The sequence below is a fragment of the Chrysemys picta genome, chromosome 4, assembly GCF_011386835.1.
Source record: "Chrysemys picta bellii isolate R12L10 chromosome 4, ASM1138683v2, whole genome shotgun sequence".
Classification (NCBI taxonomy): Eukaryota; Metazoa; Chordata; order Testudines; family Emydidae; genus Chrysemys; species Chrysemys picta.
The window spans coordinates 2,906,134-2,926,944 of NC_088794.1; the positions used below are offsets into that span (position 1 = coordinate 2,906,134).

The 20,811-nt window shown below is 58.1% G+C and overlaps 2 protein-coding genes across 2 annotated transcripts in view; both read right to left on the reverse strand.

The window, feature by feature from the left end:
- Positions 1-2,799, reverse strand: part of SEPTIN1 (septin 1) — a 5,776-nt gene extending 2,977 nt beyond the window's left edge. The window contains 6 exon segments of the mRNA XM_065590972.1: positions 2-59; positions 753-808; positions 810-877; positions 1,432-1,518; positions 1,956-2,046; positions 2,648-2,799. Coding sequence (XP_065447044.1) covers positions 2-59; positions 753-808; positions 810-877; positions 1,432-1,518; positions 1,956-2,046; positions 2,648-2,650 — 363 coding nt within the window. The 5' untranslated portion in view covers positions 2,651-2,799.
- Positions 2,800-2,943: 144 nt separating this feature from the next.
- Positions 2,944-20,811, reverse strand: part of LOC101934381 (paternally-expressed gene 3 protein) — a 27,595-nt gene continuing 9,727 nt past the window's right edge. Inside the window, exons 5-8 of the mRNA XM_065590974.1 lie at positions 20,017-20,723; positions 11,858-12,101; positions 9,951-10,061; positions 2,944-4,645 (exon numbers count right to left, since the gene is read on the reverse strand). Coding sequence (XP_065447046.1) covers positions 3,999-4,645; positions 9,951-10,061; positions 11,858-12,101; positions 20,017-20,723 — 1,709 coding nt within the window. The 3' untranslated portion in view covers positions 2,944-3,998. The remainder of the gene's footprint in view (positions 4,646-9,950; positions 10,062-11,857; positions 12,102-20,016; positions 20,724-20,811) is intronic.

Below are 20,811 nucleotides of genomic sequence, written 5' to 3' on the forward strand. Positions count from 1 at the left end.
CTCTCGTCCGGAAGAACTGCTCGAATTGCTGGTCAATATAGTCCACTATGGACCCCCAACTGGGACCGGCCCGGGGGAGCAGAGGAGGAGGGGTTAGTGCGGGTCTCCCACAATGCACTGCTCCACCAGCCCCAAATCTCCCCTTCCCCCCCCTTCAATCCCTGCTGGTCCATATAGTCCGGTATGGACCCCCAGCTGGGATCGCCCATTGTGAGGGGTTAGAGCCTGGGTCCTACAAGGCACTGCTCTGACAGCCCCCCTCCCTTCCCTAACTTGCCCCAGGATCCCTGCTGGTCCATATAGTCCAGTATCAGCCACCAGCAGGGACCAGCCCTGGGGAGGGGTTAGAGCCTTTGTCCCCACAATGCACTGCCCTGACACACCCCACCCCCACTCTCCCAATTTCCGCCCCCACCTCCTCTGAATCTCCTCTCCCCGCTCCCAGAATCCCTACTGGTCAGTATAGTTCAGTATGGGCCCCCAGCTGAGACCAGCCCAGGGGAAGGGGGAGGTTGGTGAGGGGTTCCCACAATGCACTGCTCTGACAGCCCCCGCCCCCCAAGCTCCCCATTCCTGCCAGTCCATATAGTCCTCTATGGGCTCCCAGCTGGGACTGGCCTGGGGAGAGGAAGGGAGGTGGTTTTGTGAGCGTATCCCACAATGCACTGCTCTGCCCTCCCCCTATCCCTCACCCGGTCAATATAGTCCACTATGGACTGGGCTGGGGCAGGGGTGTCCCCCTCCCCCCTCACCAGTCAGCGTTGTCCACGGCGTCCCCAAAGCCTGGGGTGTCCACAACGGTGAGTTTCCACCCGGACGCCGCCTTCCTCCAGCTCGACGGCGTGCCGCTCGATCGCCAGGGTCTGCGGGACGCGCGCTGGGGGGGACGGGGTCAGTGCTGGGGGACAAGGTCCCCCACCCCGATCCGCCCCCGGGTCCTGCCCCGTGCTGCACCCCAGCCCCCCCGATACACCCCTGCGTCCCACCCACCCTTGCCCTGATACACCCCCAGGTCCTCCCCTGCTGTGCCCCAGCCCCCCCACCCCGATCCGCCCCAACCCCCCCGATACACCCCTGCGTCCCACCCACCCCCTGCCCTGATACACCCCCAGGTCCTCCCCTGCTGTGCCCCACCCCGGCCACATCCCAATACACCCCTGGCTCCTGCCCTACCCCTGCCGTACCCCCAGACTCACCCCCCAATTCACCCCACCCAACTCCCCACCCCCCATACACACCCCAGGTCCCGCCACACCCCTCATTCACCCTGCTACACCCCCAGATCACCCCACCCAACTCCACAGCCCCGATACACCCTGGTACCACACCACGCCGGCTGCACCCCAGCCCCCTCACCCACCCCCAATACCCCCTGGGGTTCTGCCCCCCCCCCCCAGCCTAATACAGCCCTGGGTCCCACCCCCCACTCACCCTGGGCGTCCAGCAGGGTCCGATCCTTGTACAGATCCGTCAGGAACAGGCTGTCGATCAGCGTCGACTTCCCGAGCCCAGACTCCCCTGCAGGGAGGGGCGGGGGTGAGCCAGGACTCCTGGGTTCTATACTTGCTCTGGGAGAGGCGGGGGGTCTAGTGGGTTAGAGCGGGGTGGGGGGGCTGGGAGCCAGGACTCCTGGGTTCTCTCCCCGGTTCTGAAAGGCGAGTGGGGGCTGGTGGGTTAGAGCGGGGGGGCTGGGAGCGAGGACTCCTGGGTTCTCTCCCCGGCTCTGGGAGGCAAGTGGGGGCTAGTGGTTAGAGCGGGGTGGGGGACTGGGAGCCAGGACTCCTGGGTTCTCTCCCCGGCTCTGGGAGGCGAGTGGGGGCTACTGGTTAGAGCGGGGGGGGGGGGCTGGGAGCCAGGACTCCTGGGTTCTCTCCCCGCCTCTGGGAGGCGAGTGGGGGCTAGTGGTTAGAGCGGGGGAGAGGGGCTGTAGGGGCACATGGGGTTTAAGCCTTTACCTGCCACCATCAGAGTAAAGTCGAATCCCTTCTTCACAGATTTCCGATGCAGCTGGTTGGGGAGGGTGGCGAACCCGACGTATTCCTTGTCCTGAGACAGAGAGAGCCTGGATCTGGGGCCTGCAGACCAGCAACAGCACCCCGGAGTCCTGGCTTCCACCACCCCCGCTCTAACCCAGCAGACCCCACTCCCCTCCCCTCCCTGGGGACAGAACCCAGGAGTCCTGGCTCCCAGCCCACCCTGCTCTGACCCACTAGACCCCACTCCCCTCCCCAGAGCTGGGGAGAGAACCCAGGAGTCCTGGCTCCCAGCCCCCCCTGCTCTAACCCAGCAGACCCCACTCCCCTCCCCTCCCTGGGGACAGAACCCAGGAGTCCTGGCTCCCAGCCCCCCCTGCTCTGACCCACTAGACCCCACTCCCCTCCCAGAGCTGGGGAGAGAACCCAGGAGTCCTGGCTCCCAGCCCCCCCCCCCCGCTCTAACCACCAGCCCCCACTCCCCTCCCAGAGCTGGGGAGAGAACCCAGGAGTCTGGGCTTCCAGCACCTCTCCCAGCAGGGGGCGCTGTGGGGAGGGGGCGGGAGGCGGGCTGTGGGGGGGAGCTCCCGGCTACCCCAGCCCCAGCCTTGCCCAGCAGGGGGCGCTGTGGGGAGTGGGGCAGGAGGTCCGGGGATACGCCGTGGGCTGCTCACCATGGTGGCGTCTGCTCTGCTCTCAGCTCCGGCTGCACCTGGCCGCGTCTGCTCTGCCCACTTCCTCTCGCACCGAGAAGCGAAAGGAAACGGTGACGCGCCCGGTGACGCCCTCCCATTGGCCACCCCATCCCTGCGCTCCCCCGGCAGGCAGGGCTGGCCCCCATGGGGCAGTAGGGGGCGCTGTGCTGCAGGGAACGAGGTGCGGGGCCCAGCAGGGGGCGCTCCCCCTTGGCAGTCCTGGCTGGGCCCTGTGGGGCGCCGTGGGGCACAGAGACAGACAGACACTCAGGGAGCCCTTTTCTCTCATCCGGTATTTATTGGCCTCCTGCCCAGAGCCCGGGCGCGACCCACACCGAGCTCCCCACTCCGCCGTCTCCTCATGCCAGTGACGAAGAAAAGTCCCCCAGAGCCTTGCAGTGAGGTGCTGGCCTCGGCGAGAGCCAGGCTCTGAACTGTCCCAGGGGGGCCCGGGCTTTGGGGGAACCGAGCTAGGAAAGCCCAGAGCCAGCCCGAGAGAGAAGGATTTGACCAGACCCATGGGCCCATCTAGCCCGGTATCCCGCCTCCACCCTCAGAAACATCCCCCGGCTCAGACCCATCGGCCCAGCCAGTTTTAGGGGACAGGGGAATGGCTATAGGGGGCAGGGGGAGTGAGTGAGGGGGTTGGGGGCGATTTGGGGGGCATGGCTATGGGGCAGGGAATGGATGAGGGGACAGGTGTAGCTGAGGGGGCGGGGAGAGGATTTGGGGGGCTGGGAGGTGATTTGGGGGTACAGTGGGCAGATGGGGGGCTGGGGCTTAGGGAGGGGACGGAGAATTTGGGAGCTTGCCTCCACACAGCCCCACAGCAGACACCCCACTTGACATCCGCATCCCCTTCCCACCGCCCCACCCCGCGGCTGGGCCCAAGCAGCGTCTGCAGCTTCCCGCCGAGCGTCTCCGTCCATGGCCAAGTCTCTGCTGAGCCCTGAGCTTCCCCTGAAGCCGGGCATTTCCTGTGTCCGGCCGGCACTGAGAGCCCCCTGGGCGGCTCGTCCGTCGGGGTGTCTGTGCCGTGGGGGGTCTCCCATGTCCTAGGCTGCCTGTGGTCACAACAGCCCAGCCGGCTCCTGGTGATGCACCTCCGGCAGCCCGGTGAGGTGCCCCATGGCTCCTGTGTCCTGGGCTGCCCCGTGGCAGAGTCTCTCAGGGGTCCGGTGGCCGGAGCTGTCCCCTGTGGGAGCTGTCCCCATAGGCCGTCTTCTCCCGATCTCACCTCCCTCCGGCTCCTCCGCCCCCATCTCCCCTCCTCCAACTCATCTGCCCCCATCTGCCCCCCGATCGCCCCCCATCTCACCCCCCCGCCCCCTCAGGGCTTGCCCCGGCTGTGGACCCGGCGGTGTTTGACCACGTGGGAGCGCTGGCTGAAGCCGCGCCCGCACTCCCCGCAGGTGTAGGGCTTCTCCCCAGTGTGGACGCGCCGGTGCTTGAGCAGGTCGGAGCTCTGCAGGAAGCTCTTGCCGCAGTCGGCGCAGCCGAAGGGCCGCTGGCCGGCGTGGACCCGCTGGTGCTGGAGCAGGCTGGAGCTGTGGCCGAAGCGCTTGCCGCAATCGGCGCAGCCGAAAGGCCGCTCACCAGAGTGGGTGGCCTGGTGCTTGAGCAGGTGGGAGCTGCGGCCGAAGGCCTTACCGCACTGGGTGCAGCGGAAGGGGCGGGCGCCGGAGTTGGCGCGCCGGTGCTGGAGCAGGTTGGAGCTCTGGCTGAAGGCCCGGCCGCAGTCGGGGCAGCGGTAGGGGCGCTCGCCCGTGTGGACGCGCTGGTGCCGCACCAGGTCGGAGCTCTGGCTGAAGGCCCGGCCGCAGTCGGGGCAGCGGTAGGGCCGCTCGCCCGTGTGCGTGGTCTGGTGCTGGAGGAGGTGCGAGCTCTGCCGGAAGGATTTCCCGCACTCCGGGCACTGGTAAGAGCGGCCGGCCGGCTTGCGGCAGTGGGTCGGGGCTGCAGCCGCCCCGGCAGCTGCTGGGGAGAGAGAAAGGAAATCGGGATGTGAACAGGGCAAATTGATCCCCCAGGACTGGAAGAGGAGGTTATGTACCTGTAACTGGAGGTTCTTCGAGATGGGCGGTCCCGATCTGTATTCCATGGAGGGCCGTGCGCCCAGAGCCGGAGAATTTGAAAGTAGCGTCTGTTACGACTGCATCTCCAGTTCCTTCTCCACTGCAAATCTAACAGCTCCATGGCAGAGGGGAAGGAGGGCGGAGTTGGAATCCAAATAGGGGACAACACATCTCCAAGAACCTCCAGTTACAGGGAAGTAACCTCCTCTCCTTCTCCGAGCGATGGTCTCTATTGCGTTCCGCTCAGGGCGATGACCAAGCAGTGCCGAATTCAGAGGAGGGTGTGAGGAAGAGGATGGAGGCCCGCCGAGACCTCGCACCAAGGCGTGTGCCGAACTCCGCATGGCCGCTCGACTGTGACACTCTGTACCCCAAAGCAACACCCTGGCACCCCCATATTGACAGGGCAATGGGATTACGATATGGTTTGTACAGTGCATGCCTTGTGAGGTAACCCTTTAAAAGTCTTGATCTGTTGATCATTAACACCCTGTTGGATGGTGTGAGCTGTCCCTGGATGGGAAGTTATGAAGTTTTGCTCTGTGTGTGTGACTGAAATATGTTGTGAGGTTGGGAACACCCACAACCAGCCTTTCAGGTGCAACAATGGAGCAGCCAGACGTGCTGGTGGCCCATTAAAGGAATCCACACTCCCAAGGACTGTTGTAGGAGCTGTATACAATGGAGACTTCTCAGAGAGAGCACGTGGACAATGGAAGCTGCTTGACTCACGTCATAGCAAAGGGTCTTTCCAGAGAGCTGGAAGAGGGGAAATGACATCATCACTTGGCCTCACCCCCCCTCACCTCCAACTGAACACCTGGAAACACGTCTGGAGAACAAAGACTGAACTGGGGCGGGGGGCCTAGGCTGGACAGGAGAATACCAGCCTGCGTAGTAAGGAACTAGACCATCAGGGTGAGACACGGCTTGATTCAAATCCTGTCTAGTTTATAGAACTCAGGTTGCGATTTGACGTTTACTTCTTAGGAAACCGACTTTGATCTGTGCGCTTATTACTTAGAATCACTTCACACCCGTCTGTCTGTAGTTAATAAACCCGTTTTATATTTTACCTAAAGCAGTGGGCTTTGGTTGAAGTGCTTGGGAGATCTGCTCCGGAACCAGAGCTGGTGCATGTCCTCTCCGCATTGAGGGAGGGGTGGACTGGGTAATGAACTCGCACCGGCCAGGCTTCTGAGCAGGGCAGGACAGCACAGCCCTGGGGTTGTAGGCTGGGGATCTGGGGGCGAATTGGCTGGATCCCCTCTATTGACAGTTCACGAGTGGCTGGGAGATCAATCACATAACTCAGCTGGGTGTGTCCCTGGCGGGGTGAATGCAGGACCTGGAGGGGTCTGCAGCTTGTCACAGCATCCCAGTGTGAGAGGGAGCCCAGGTTGGTGGGACAGAGGGCTCAGCGGTACCCCAGTTCCAGGCTGCACCCCAGGGAACCCGTCACACCGACATACGTCCGAAAGCGGCAGGTCGCACAGGGTGGCTGTAGTTGGCACTCGCGCGCTTGAGGAAAGGGGCCCTCACCCCACGGGGTGGAGACCATCCTGACAACCGATAGAGCCGAACGCCCCCCAAATGCACTTAGAAACCCTCCATGTGGAGACTGTTTAGCGCCAGAACCGAAAGGATCATGGGGCGGGCAGTCTAGGGGACGTCCGGAAAGGTCTTGTCCTCTGCAGGTGGAAGGCCAGGGCCTGGTGGACGTCGAGGGAGGGAAGGCGCCGCTCCTCCGCCAAGGCGGGAGGCTTCGGAAAGAAGCGGATGGGCTGGTTGAGCTGAAACCGGGGGATGACCTTTGGGAGAAACTCGGGGTGCAGGCGCCAGGAGGCTTTGGGGGGGCCCCCCCTCCCGGCCCCCCGTTCACCGACCTGTCTTGCGGAAGGAATTGCTCCAAGGAAGTGCGATTTCATTCACATCGCGCGGACGAGGTTGAGGTCCCGCAGGGGCGTGATGGGCGGGAAGGTTCGGAGCAGATCTGGCCGTCAATGGCTGCGTACGGATGGACGGACGGCGTGTCCGCGCACAGGGGGGCGAAGGGTGCTGAGAGCCGCTAGGTGGACCGTGATGGGACGGAGAGCAAGTCCTGACATGGTCAAGCATAGAGAAGGGGCACGTTCATGTCGTCGGGGGGTGTCGGGCCCAGGAGGTGAAATGCTTCCACTTGTCCGGACAGGAGCCTGGTGGACGCCTGCCTGCCGCTCGAAGGTACGTCTTGTGCTGCCGACGAACATTCCCGTGCGACACGGCCTCCCCGAAGCGTGGGGATATTGATGTGCATTCTGGATCCCCGAGAGGTCCAGGTCCCATGTGGGCGCCGAGGCCGGCGAGCAATGTGCCCGTGACGATCGTGTCCAGAGAAGACAGGAGGAAAGGCATCACGTGCCTGGGGACCGTCTACCACTGGAGCGAGGAGAACACCTCCGGTGGGGGTGGGGGAGACGACAGAAAGCCCATGGTCTGTCGCACGGGTGAACCGGCTCTCCGGAGTCACAGCTGAAGACAGCGAAGGCAGAAGCGAGTGAAGATGGTGACTGACGTACGTGTGGCCAAGGAGGGATAGGAAGGTCCTGACCGGAACAGAAGGACCATTGATTACTCAGGTGACGAGTTCCCGCAGGGTCTGGAACCTGTCCCTCACCAGGTCGACCCGTGCCGAGACCACATCGATGGAGGCCCCTGTGATATCCAGGGACCATGTGGGAACTGAAGTCGATTTTTCGACACTGACACTCGTGTCCAGGGGAGGAATGGCAGCGTCCTCGGATCGCGCGGCTAGCAGCCAGTGGTCGAGGGAGGGGAATCTAAAGACCCTGTGATGCCAGCGGTGGGTGGCTACGACAGAGGAAACTTTGGGGAAGACCCGTGGAGCAGGGGTGAGTCCAAAGGGTAGGACCCTGGATTGGAAGTGCGGAGGGCCCACCGCGAATCTCAAGAGCTTTCTGGGGGTTGGGTGGACGTCTCCGTGAAAACAGGCATCTCGCACATTGAGAACCATGAACCATCCAGAGACGGGAAGATGGCTGCCACGGTGACCATCCGAAACTTGGGCTTGTGGATGAAGCGACTGAGGAGACGGGGATCCAGGATTGGTCTCCACCTTCTTCTGGGGTACCAAGAAATACGTGGAACAGAACCCCGTGCCCTGAGAGTCCACAGGAACCTGCTCTATCGCCTCCCCTTTGCCGTAGGGAGCTGACCGCTAGAGCGAGGACGCTGTCGTGAGCGGGGTCCCTGAGGAGGGATCAGGGTGCGGGAACATGGACGAGGCAGCGCTGTGAACTCCATCGTATAGCCATGTCGAACGGCAGCCGGGACCCGCTCGTCCGTTGTTACCGCACTCCAAGCTGGTACGAAGAGCGCTAGGACCACTCCCCCCCCGAGGGGGTGTGTGTGTGTGTTTGCCCCGTTCTTCCTCCGGTGGAATACGGAAGTGCCCCGCCACCCTGCGTAGGAGGTCCCGGAACCGGCGAAAGCCGTCTGGAGCCAAGGACACAGGTGTATCTGGAAGGGCTCCTGTGCCGGCGGCACCGAGCTGAGCGGCTCACCCTCCAGAACCGGTTCTGAACGCCTACGCGAGAGTGCCCAAAGCCATCCGACTCCTCCGAGGCTGAAAACGCAGATCCTGGTCCCAACGGCGGTACCGGTGGAGCCGTATACACCATAGGGGAACGGGGAGTGAGAGCACGACTGGACCGAGGTACGTCCTGGGCTGGAGCCAGGCAGACGGCAGAGGGAGACATGCAGAATTCGGCTCCGCAAGGGCAAAGAGTTCACGTGGCTCCGGCGCCGTCTCTCACCTCCTCGGTGTGACTATTTCGAAACCACCAGTTCCCCTAACTGAAGGGGAGCCAGTAGGGAAGGCGTGTGCGGCTCGGGGCTTCGTCCCAGTGGATCCCCCGGCCTACACGATTTCTTGTCCTGCTTGTGAGCCTGGGAAGGCGGCGTTTCTCCGGGGCGGGAACTCACGGAAGGTGCATCGTCTCCTTAGGCCTGGAGGAAGACTTACTGCCGTGCTTACGCGCCTGCTTCCTTGCGTCCGGGCTAGGCGCCGGCATAGTAGTGGTACCCCCGGACCCGGACCCGTTCTCCGCTGTCGGAGGCGCGTTCCTGGGTTTCTCAGGGGCTGCCCGGCTGGGTCCGACGGCGGCCTCATGGCACCCCTGGGAGATGCTTGCTGAGGTCAAGAGCCCGGCCTTCCCGGGTACGGCTGGGAGGAGAAGCAGCCATTGCACCTGGATGCAATGTGGGCTTCCCCCAAGCAGGAGAGGCGGCATTGATACGAGAACGAACACGGGCCGGCAGCGCAGGCCTCGAACCCCGGCGTCTTCGGCATAATCCAGTACACAGGCGCAGGTGCTGGGGTGGGAGGGGCTGGTAAACGGAGTCCCCAAAGTCTCTCATCTCCTAAGAACTACTGCTCAAGGCTCAACGCCACGAAGAACAGCAGAAACTAGAATGAAACGAGCTCTGGACAACTCTACCACGGGTCAGAGACGCGAGGACAGCAGCGGCTCCGGCTCCGACCATGCGGCAGTGGAGAAGGAACAGGAGGTGCGGTCGGTCCACCCCGCCCTTTATGGCCTTGGACGACACCATGAGGCGAAGGAAGGGCGCATGCGTGGACCAGTGGACACTATTACTTTCAAATTATCTGGGGCCAGAGAACGCGTCAACCCTTAATGGATAACAATAGGGAACATCGCTCGAAGAAGAACTGAATGTGAAGGTAGAACCCAGGAGTCCTGACTCCCAGCCCCCCCCTGCTCTAACCCATCAGACCCCACTCCCCTCCCAGAGCTGGGGGGAGAACCCAGAAGTCCTGACTCCCAGCCGCCCCTGCTCTAACCTACCAGACCCCACTCCCCCCCAGAGCTGGGGGGAGAACCCAGGAGTCCTGGCTTCCAGCCCCCCCCCCCCCCCCCCCGCTCTAATCACTAGACCCTGCTCCCCTCCCAGAGCTGGGTAGAGAACCCAGGCGTCCTGGCTCCCAGCCCCCTCCACTCTAACCCACAAGCCCCCCACTCCCCTCCCAGAGCTGGGGAGAGAACCCAGGAGTCCTGGTTCCCAGCCCGTCCTGATCTAACCACCAGACCCCACTCCCCTCCCAGAGCTCCAGCGAGTGTCAGGGGACACAGTTTGGAAGGGCCCCACTTATGACCTTCCCCTTAGGGGTATCCCTCATGCCTCACCTGTGTGGGTTTCACCGGGGGTCCCCCCAGCCTCGGGGGAGGGGAGATCAGGGCCCCACGGCTCTTCCCCTCGCTCCATCCACCTCACGTCGGCCTTGGGGAGGGGGAAGACTGGAGAGAAAGATGGGGAGACGATGGAGTCAATGGGGCCAGATCCCCTGCTGGGGTCAATGGGCCCTCGCTCCATTGGAGTCAGTGGGGCAGAGGAGGATGGTGGGATACCATTGGTAGGTCCTAGCCAGGGATGTGATGGTTTCTCCATCTCTCAGAGGCCTGTCACCGGGGTGGGGTGTCTCTCTGAAAACTCCGGTCTAGCTCAGCCATCAGATATGGGCTGGGTGGAGGAATCACCCAGTGCGACGTCTGGCCTGGGTTAGGCAGGAGGCCAAACCAGATGGTCCCCACAGTCCCTAGCACGCTGGAAGTGTCTGAATGTGGGGCCATCACAGGGTTAAAGACCTTCTTGGTTCTCCAAGACCCAAACGAGCCCGTCCCAGCTCGGCGGGTGGCCAGGTCCCTAGGCAAGGCCAGAAGAGCTCTGTAATTCTGCGCAATGGTGTCCCTGTAGCTCTCCTTCTGCCCCTCGTCCACTGGCAGCACGCGCCTCCCCTTTGCCTGGAACAACAAGCGGCCGGCGTGATGGGGGCCCCGATCTCGGATGGGAGGGTCTGTGCAGCGCCTGGCGCAACGGGCCCCAATCTCGGTCAGGAATCTGAGACACTTAATTAAGTAATTATTCTGATACGGTCTAATGTGGTAGCTAGAGGGAGCTGAGATCAGCACCCAGCCTTACCCCGGTTGCTGTCAGGAGTGACTCCAGATTGACCCCAGGGGAGCTGAGAGCAGAACCCGTCCCTACCTCCATTGCATTCAGGAATGACTCCAGATTGACCCCAGGGGAGCTGAGATCAGAACCCAGCCCTTGCCCCATTGCAATCAGGAATGACTCCGGATTGACCCCAGGGGAGCGGAGATCAGAACCCAGCCCTTGCCCCATTGCAATCAGGAATGACTCCAGATTGACCCCAGGGGAGCTGAGATCAGAACCCAGCCCTGCCCCCACTGCAATCAGGAATGACTCCAGATTGACCCCAGGGGAGCTGAGATCAGAACCCAGCCCTTGCCCCATTGCAATCAGGAATGACTCCGGATTGACCCCAGGGGACTGAGAGCAGAACCCAGTCCTGTCCCGTTGCTGTCAGGAGTGACTCTGGATCGATCCCAAGGGAGCTGAGGGCAGAACCCCTTCCTGCCCCGTTGCAGCCAGAGGTGACTCCGGATTGATGGGAGCGGGGGGATGACATGTGCCCGGCCCCCCCGCCCCCGCAGCTCCCAGCCCGGACTCACCGCTCCGCGGGCCGGGGGTGGCGCTGGCCCTTTAAGAGCGCCCCGCAAAGCAGCAGGGGGGTGTTGAGATTCCCCCGCTCCCGGGCTCGCCCCCGCTGGGGGATGGGAAGGGCCCTTCATTGTGACGTCACAGCCCCCCTCCCAAAAGGAAGGATGCTGCGGCGCTCTATGGTTTTAACCCCTTTGTGTCTGGAGGGAAATCGCCCAGCGAGCCCGGACTCCTGGGTTCTCTCCGCGGCTCTGGGAGTTATGGTGACCAGACAGCAATGTGAAAAATCGGGACAGGGGGTCGGGGGTAATAGGAGCCCATATAAGAAAAAGCCCCAAAAATCAGGACTGTCCCTATAAAATCGGGACATCTGGGAGGGGAGTGGGGGCTGGTGGGTTAGAGCAGGGGGGGCTGGGAGCCAGAACTCCTGGGTTCTCTCCCTGCTCTGGGAGGGGAGTGGGGACTAGTGGTTGGGGGGGGGGCTGGGACGGAGCCCGGACGCCTGGGTTCTATCCCAAGCGCGGGGGGAGGGGAGGCAGGCCGTAGTGGTGTATGGGGTTTAACCCTTTACCTGCCCCCATGAAAGTAAAGTCAAATCCCTCCTTCACACATTTCCGATGCAGCTGATTGGGGAGCGCGGTGAACCCGACGGATTCCTTATCCTGAGACAGCACCCGGAGTCTGGGGCCCGCAGACCAGCAACAGAACCCAGGAGTCCGGGCTTCCAGCAGCGGGCGCTGGCTGTGGGGGGAAGCTCCCGGCTGCCCCAGCCGCTCCCAGGAGGGGGCGCTCTCCCCTGCAGTCAGGACTGGGCCCTAGCGGTGACAGAAAGCAGAGATGCGAGGGTTGGTGTCCCTGAGCCCCAAAGAGTGAGACTTTCCGGTGGTCATTGCTTAAGACAGGGACTTTGGGTCTCGGTGACCCCCAACAGTCCAGGTTTTTACCCCAGACCGTTCACCCAGATTTGCACAAGTACCGATGTTTAATGATGTGAGACGAATAGCGAATGGGCATTTCTGGATGGCAAGTTTGTGTCTGTGCGACTTTGTCTGTGTAACATACTTTAGTCTAAAGGCATCAGCTTCATTCATTAATCCATATTTAACCCTCATCGGGACACGCTGAAAACTGTACCAAAAGCAGAAAGCATTTTGGCCCCAATAAAAAATTAATTCATTAAAAACAATCCAAACTTCCTGAAAGAACATCTCAAAGAGCGTCTGACAAAGTCCTAGGAATACATTACTATACTACCAAAAAATGTCAGCAAACAATGACCTACTTTATCAGTGAGGGATTCACCGCAGGTACACAAGGGCCCAGTGGCTGTGAGGACACTGCTCTGGTACTTGTGCGGTGTATTTCACTTTCCAGAGGACGAATTACCTCTTTTGCTCCTTGATGGCCACAGGACAGCTCACGGCCACAATGTGGGGCCGTGAATTTGTCCACGTTGGTTTAAATAATGAACTATCTCTTGCAGAACCCGCAAACTTCCGATCAAGTCCTGCTCGGTTTGGGGGCGAACTCGTATTTTTTGGACCGTCAAGTATTCGCGTGCGCACAGACACCCCCGCCGTGGACTGGATGTCTGTGCAAGATCTGCAACTGGTCTTCGATCCTAAGCAGCTAGCACCTTTCCACGCTACTCGCTGGCAACGCAACTCCAGCCTGGACCCCTCCATCACCTCCAAAGATCAACGCTTCATGCATGTCGCAAAATACTTCCCGACTTCCCCCACAGCCAACATAGGCCCATCATCACCCACGTCGGCACTGAAATCCCTGTGATTCTGTCAAAACGAATCCCACGGTGGAATCTGGCCAAAGCCAACCGGGACAGCTATAGGGAATCCATCGAAAACGTGGTGACACTGGCATGTTATCACCGGTTTGTTGGCCGCTTACCACCGCCAAGAAGAGCATCTCCGGGGGCTTCAAGGAAGAAAACACTCCCTGCTGGACAAAAGAGACCCAGGATCTGCTCCAGCAGTACAACCAGTCGGACAGCCCACAGGTTACAAAGGCCCTGCTAGGTTCTCTAGACTGAGCCAGTTCAAGGACTGGACTTCACACACTCAAGTCACCATGCCTGGGTCCTACTATGACATCTCGGAGCCACTAATTGGACAGAATATCAAATCTCAAAAGTTCAGCCCAACTCCATAGCCTCCAAATTGGTGGAGAGCACCAAAACACCAAACACCAAGCAAGAGATCCATCATCAGCTACACCAGCCAATGACTTCAGTCCCTCCACACGACGCCACCACCATCAGCACAGAAGAAGTGAAGAAGGGTTTAGCCACAACGAAGAAAGGGAAGGCGGCCGGCGGAGATGGTATCCCCCTGGAATTTCTTCATCAAGTAGGTCTCAAGGGACTCCAATGGCTGGCGAAATGTTACACCAAAACCATCCCAAAAGCCCGGTAGGAGGCAATCGTCGGTGCCATATTCCAACCGGGGAAGCTGACTGACGACCCGGGAAGCTTGAAGCCGATATCACTCCTGTGCATGACTTACAAACCCTGGGACGTATCATCCTCCACAGAATCTGCTCTCCCATCGACTCAGTGATCCCCGAAGAACAAGGGGGATTCCAGCGTAAACGCAACCACATTTTGTGCCTTGCAATGCACATGGCGGCTGGATTCCAGAAGAAATCTAAGCCCGGAGCGGCCTTTGTAGACCTGTCATCGGCCTACGACATGGTCTGGACTAAAGGCCTGATGCTGACGCTCGCAAGGATCGTCCGTTACCACAAAACTCTATGCCTGCTACGCACGATGCTGAGCAATAGGTGGCTACGTGTCCATTTGGGCGACAGAGTCAGCTCGCCCCGGCACCTCAACGACGGGCTGCCACAAGGCTCAGTACTCGCGCCGTCGCTCTTCAGTGTCTACGTGAGCGACATGCCGCCAACGAAGTCGCGCAAATCTGCAGATGCGGATGACCTCGCCCTGGCAACGCAAGCAGCCACCTTCCATGACGTCAAGTCCACCTTGACCGGGGACCTAAACACCCGGGAGGAATATCTCCAGAACTGGAGGCTCAAGCCAACCCCCCACAAACCAGCAGTCACTGCATCCCATCTCGACACAGGAATGTTAAACACACCCTGAAAGTGTCCTTCTGCGGCTACGCTGTGCGACCTGACCTGTCCCGGAGTGGAGCTGGATCGCACGTTAACCTTCCACGACCGTCTGAAAAACGTGGCTGCCAAGACGAAGACAAGGGTCAACCTGGTCCAGAAACTGGCAGGCACAAACTGGGGTGCATCAACATCAGTGCTACAGACATCAGCGATGACCCTTGTGTCCTCCGTAGCTGAGTCCTGCACACCGCGGGGCACGGACCAGAAGTAGCCACGTTCGACTTGGTGGTGCCAACCGGACCCTGCAATGAAGTGAATCCCTGGAGCCTCAAGTCAACCGCAAGCCCCAGTCTGCCCGTGCTGTCACATGCTGCTCCCCCACCCATATGCTGTGACACTCTGTACCTCAAACTAGCCCCCTGGAACCCCCATAGTCACCGCTGTGATGTGATCATGTGATTGGACAATACTTGCCTTGTGAGGTATCATTTGAGAAGTGATGGTCTGTTGAACACAACTGTCCCGTTGGATTGTGCGTGTTACCGTTGTACGTGAAGTTACAAAGTTTTGCTCTGTGTTTGTTACTGAAATATGTTGTGAGGTGGGGAGATGCCCACTGCCGGCCTTTCAGTAGGGACAAAGGAGCAACTAACACTGGCCAGAGAGGCGTTGATGGCCCGTCAAGGAGAATGCACTCTCCTAAGTGGCAGTCCCAGAGATTCCTCAGAGAGGGCATGTACCCAGTGGGGCTGCCTTACCCCACGGCACAGCAAGGATCTTTCTAGCAGCCGGAGAGAAAGTATAAATGAGGGTCGATGACGTCACCATTTGGCTTCTCACCTCCCCCATCTCAACACCTGGAAGACAGGCTGGAAGACAAAGACTCTGAACTGGGGAGATTGGTCCCAGGCTGAGAGGGGAATCCAGCCGGTGAACTGAGAACTGTGAGCTGCCTGGAACATCCAGTGGGGTGAGAAAAGTTGTTTGATTCAACTCTTGCTTAGTCTGTTAAAATTAAAAATAGGCACAGAGGTCAGAAATCAAATTCAGAGTGCGATTCTAACACTTATAATCACTTACAATCTGTCTTTCTGTAGTTAATAAATCTGGTTTATGTTTGATCTGAAACAAGGTGGTTTGGGTTGAAGTGTTGAGAGACTCCCAGCTCAGGTTCACACGGGCTGTTGCATGACCACTACCCTTTGTCGGAGTGGCAAACTAATTAACGAGCTTGCACTGTCCAAGGAGTCCTGAGCAGTGCAAGATGGTATATTTCTGGGGTGCAAGGCTGGGAGCTGGGGGATTTGGCTGGTGCCTTTCTCTGTGTGATGTGTGAGTGGCTCAGGAAGCATTCATGCAACTCAGCTGGGTGTGGAGCTCCACCTGCTGACGGCTGAGTGATCACAGCTCCTGCAGGGGTTTGCTGCATGTCACTGGTATTGCACTGTCCAGGCTGGAGAGTTAAGGGGGCACGGCGCACCCCAGTTCCAGGTTGTACCCCAGGGGTCCCATCGCACACTGGAACCCTCAAAGTCAACCCCTGATGAATAGGGCCAGTGTTCTCCGGATATTGGCATGGTTCTTCCAAAATTACTCTTGATTTCCAGAATCACCGATTCCCTCCGATTTTCCACCTTGAGCTGTGGCCGTTCAAGCCATTCCCGACCAACGCCTAGCCTGGTTACGCCTGAGGAGAGAGTTAAAGAATTCGGCACCGACGTGCTCCATGTGAGCGGAGGGAAGTTACTGTACACAATTCGCACCACAGTTCTTGTCCAGGTTAAAAAGGGCTGCACAGGTGACCACCTGGAAGCACCGGAAAAAGAAAACGAAGGGCAGAGAGTGGAGACGTGACAGCCGCAAAGCCACAGCTCCCAACTACTGGCACGTGTACACGAGGAAAATCAGAAATCCAGAGGAATGACAGTACTAGACTAGATGGAGGCCGGTGGCAGTGTACATATCCCACTAGACAAACCAGACAATCCCCAAATGCGAGAATTCCTAAATGAGATGAGTCCATATTCCCCGTGTCTTTGAACTAAACAAGCACCAACGGAGCGCCGAATGGAAGGGTTAGCATGTTGCTGTAATTGTGGATGACTATCCAAGCAGTCTACATTGACATGTTGCAAATATTCAAATACAGCGGATGCAGGTTTCAGAAGATTGCCCAGTTGCTGCCGAGCTCATAGAAACAGTGGAGTTTGAACGTGTTCATTACTCCACAGTTGCGCACGCTGTTATAAAGACTTGTACAACACAAAATTGACTTTTCAAATGCAGTGGGCTTATGTGACGGGTAATGCAGCCGACATGTGGAAGTCATTCAAAGACCGTTTAAGTGACATTTTAAACAACTGCATTCTTGTGACCTGTGGGGGATGCATTACAGCTTTACTAGATGAGCGCTGACGCTGTTTCTAGACAGAAGTGGACCGTCTGTGTGCTGTAACGAAAACAGCTACCCCCCCACTCAAATACACTCATTTCGGAGACTACTTTATCGACCATGGAGTTGAAAGCCTGAGATTACCTCCGGAACCAGTTGTAACAAGATGAACAACTTGGTTTAAAGCCGTAGACAATCATGTGGAGCACTACAAGGGGGTCGTTGCTCGGGAAATCAACGTACACAGCTGCCGTTTTAGAGGAACTAAGTGTTTTATTGCAGAGTGAATCGCTTGCGGCAGATTGAATTTTTATCCAAGCAGAAGCAACTCCACTTGTTCAGACCCTACTTGGGTTTGAATCCCGGTCAACATCCCCAACAGAAGTGTGCAACCTTGGATCTGATCTGCTGGCAACATTTCAGTACAAAGGACAGAATGCCCTGGACAATCTCAAGTGTCAAGTTTTTCAAAGCTGTGCAGCGAAAGTGTAGGGGGTACTTAAATACAAACAGCCAGCATAGAGATTTTTTCATGATGTGAGAACCCTTGATTCCAAGCAAGGTCGTGTACTCTCCCACGACGTCAGTGACGATGAACAGAGTACAGTAACGTCTCGCTTAACATTGTAGTTCTGTTCCTGAAAAATGCGACTTTAAGTGAAACGATGTTAAGTGAATCCAATTTCCCCCGAAAGAATTAAGGTAAATAGGGGAGGTTAGGTTCCAGAGGATTTATATATATATATATATAAAGTTTTAAACAAACAGTTGAATACTGTACACAGCCATGACGATTGTGAAGCTTGGTTGAGGTGGTGAAGTCAGAGGGTGGGATATTTCCCAGGGAATGCCTCACTGCTAAACGATGAACTAGCACTCGGCTGAGCCTCAAGGATTAACACATTGTTGTTAATGTAGCCTCACACTCTACAAGGCAGCACGAATGGAGGGAGGGGAGACAACATGGCAGACAGAGACACACACCATGTGTGTGAGAGAGAGATGCACATTGCCCCTGTAAGTACGCCGACCCCACTCTAAGTACACTGCCTTTTTACATAGATCAGCACGTTGAGACAGCAGCTGCTGCTAGCAAGCTCTCTCTGTCCTGAGCCCTGTCGTGTGTCTCCCCGCCCCTGCTCTATGGAGATGGGGTAAGCGGGGAGCAGGGGGAAGGGGGACAGCCTGACATTAGCCCCCCTCTCCTCCACCGCCCGCACAGCAAGCAGGAGGTTCCCGGGAGCAGCTCCATGGCAGAGGGCAGGAGTGGCACATGGCAGTGGGGGGAGGGACAGCTGAACTGCCGGCAATTGGTAGCCTGCTGGGCGGCTGCCGCACAGGGAACTTAGGGGAATGGAGAGCTGATGGGGGGGCTGCTGGTCCACCCTGGTTCCAAGCCCCCACCAGCGAGCTGCAACGGGCTGCTCCTTCTGCAAGCCGTGGACAAAGCCTGCAGCTGCTAAACAACGTTATAAGGGAGCATTGCACAACTTTACAAGAGCGTGTTCTCTAATTGATCAGCAATGAAACAACATTAACCGGGAGGACGTTAAGTGAGACGTTCCTGTATTCCGCTGCTCTGATCTGTACCCGGGGGTGAGTGGGCCGTCTACCTGAACACTATCAATGAACTTCCTCGTGCGAATGACATTTCTCTCTCCAGTTTTTGGACAAACATTTGCCAAGACTTAGCCAGACTGCTCGTGTTCTTTGGGCGAGCCCGTGCAATTCAGCCGATGCTGAATGCAGTTTGGCCAAACTTGGACAAGAGCTAACCACGCAACGTGACTCGCTGTTGTGAGGATGGATGCCCAAATGAGCTGTAAAGTGTCCGAAGCGTGTGTCAATGACTATTTGTATGCTGATATAGGTGATCTACCACTCAAGAAAGAGATCTTGGAGTCATTGTGGAGAGGTCTCTGAAAACATCCACTCAATGTGCAGCGGCAGTCAAAAAAACGAGCAGAATGTTGGGAATCATCAAGAAAGGGATAGATAATAGGACAGAAAATATCATATTGCCTCTATATAAACCCATGGGACGCCCATACCTTGAGTACTGTGTGCAGATGTGGTCGCCCCATCTCAAAAAAGATATATTGGAATTGGAAAAGGTTCAGAAAAGGGCAACAAAAATGATGAGGGGTCTGGAACGGCTTCCGTATGAGGAGAGATTAATAAGACTAGGACTCTTCAGCTTGGAAAAGAGACGGCTAAGGGGAGATATGATTGAGGTCTATAAAATCATGACTGGTGTAGAGAAAGTAGTTAAGGAAGTGTTGTTTACGACTTCTCATGACACAAGAACTAAGGGTCACCAGATGAAATTAATAGGCAGCAGGTTTAAAACAAACAAAAGGCAGTATTTCTTCACACAATGCATAGTCAACCTGTGGAACTCCTTGCCAGAGGGTGTTGTGAAGGCCAAGACCATAACACGGTTCAAAAAAGAACTAGATAAATTCATGGAGGATAGGTCCATCAATGGCTATTAGCCAGCATGGACAGGGATGGTGTCCCTAGCCTCTGTTTGCCAGAAGCTGGTAATGGGTGACAGGGGATGAATCACTTGATGATTCCCTGTTCTGTTCATTCCCTCTGGGGCATCTGGTATTGGCCACTGTCGGAAGACAGGACACTGGGCTAGACGGACCTTTGGTCTGACCCAGTAGGGCCGTTCTTATGTTCTTATATACAGATATTTGCAGTAACACCATAGTTTCCTTTAAGCAGAAATGTAATTATTCCAAATTTTCCTGAGCTGTTACATCGTTGCAGAAAACAATAATCCAACTTTTATTTTAATTGCACAGTCTTGCTCGGCAAGAATTCTGTTTTGTATTTATAGCGATGATCACCTCAGACATTTCTTATGTTCTAAAACTGACAATTTTGGTTGTAAAAAAAAAAAAAGTCCAAGTGTCCGTCAACATTGTAATGTAGGCGACCGCATTTTCGTGCCGTAAAAGGATTATACATTGCTCATGTTTGCCGATACGTGTATTTTTGGTATTAAAATAATGCGTGACTGACATTTCCAAACAACAAAGCTTCGCAAATCCGAAATGAGTCTGTTTTCGGTGCCGGAAGACACGGGCCCTACCGATGAAGCGTGGGCAGCCGAATGGAGTTCACAAGACATCGCAAACAAACACCTCGTGAACGAGCCGCTGGCTTTGAACTCCCGCCAAGTTCACGGGCAACCCCAAACCGCAGCCGCTTCAGGTCTTGTCCCGGCTGTGGACCCGGCGGTGTTTGACCACGTGGGAGCGCTGGCTGAAGCCGCGCCCGCACTCCCCGCAGGTGTAGGGCTTCTCCCCAGTGTGGACATGCTGGTGTTTGAGCAGGTCGGAGCTCTGGAGGAAGCGTTTGCTGCAATCAGTGCAGCCGAAGGGCCGCTCGCCAGCGTGGACGCGCCGGTGTTTGAGCAGGTCGGCGCTCCGAAGGAAGCGCTCGCCACAGTCAGCGCAGCCAAAGGGCCGCTGGGCAGTGTGGACGCGCCGGTGTTTGTGCAGGCTGGAGCTGTGGCCGAAGCGCTTGCCGCAATCGGCGCAGCCGAAAGGCCGCTCGCCGGAGTGGGTGGCCTGGTGGTTGAGCAGGTGGGAGCTGCGGCCGAAGGCCTTGCCGCACTGGGCGCAGCGGAAGGGGCGGGCGCCGGAGTTGGCGCGCCGGTGCTGGAGCAGGTTGGAGCTCTGGCTGAAGGCCCGGCCGCAGTCGGGGCAGCGGTAGGGGCGCTCGCCCGTGTGGACGCGCTGGTGCCGCACCAGGTCAGAGCTCTGGCTGAAGGCCCGGCCGCAGTCGGGGCAGCGGTAGGGCCCCTCACCCGTGTGCGTGGTCTGGTGCTGGAGGAGGTGCGAGGTCTGCTGGAAGGATTTCCTGCACTCTGGGCACTGGTAGGAGCGGCCGGCCGGCTTGCAGCTGGGGGTCGGGGCTGCAGCCGCCCCGGCAGCTGCTGGAGAGAGACAGGAGGGAGATCCGGGGCATGAACCGGGCAAATTGATCCCCTGGGACTTGAACTGAAAGTGAGGGTAGAACCCAGG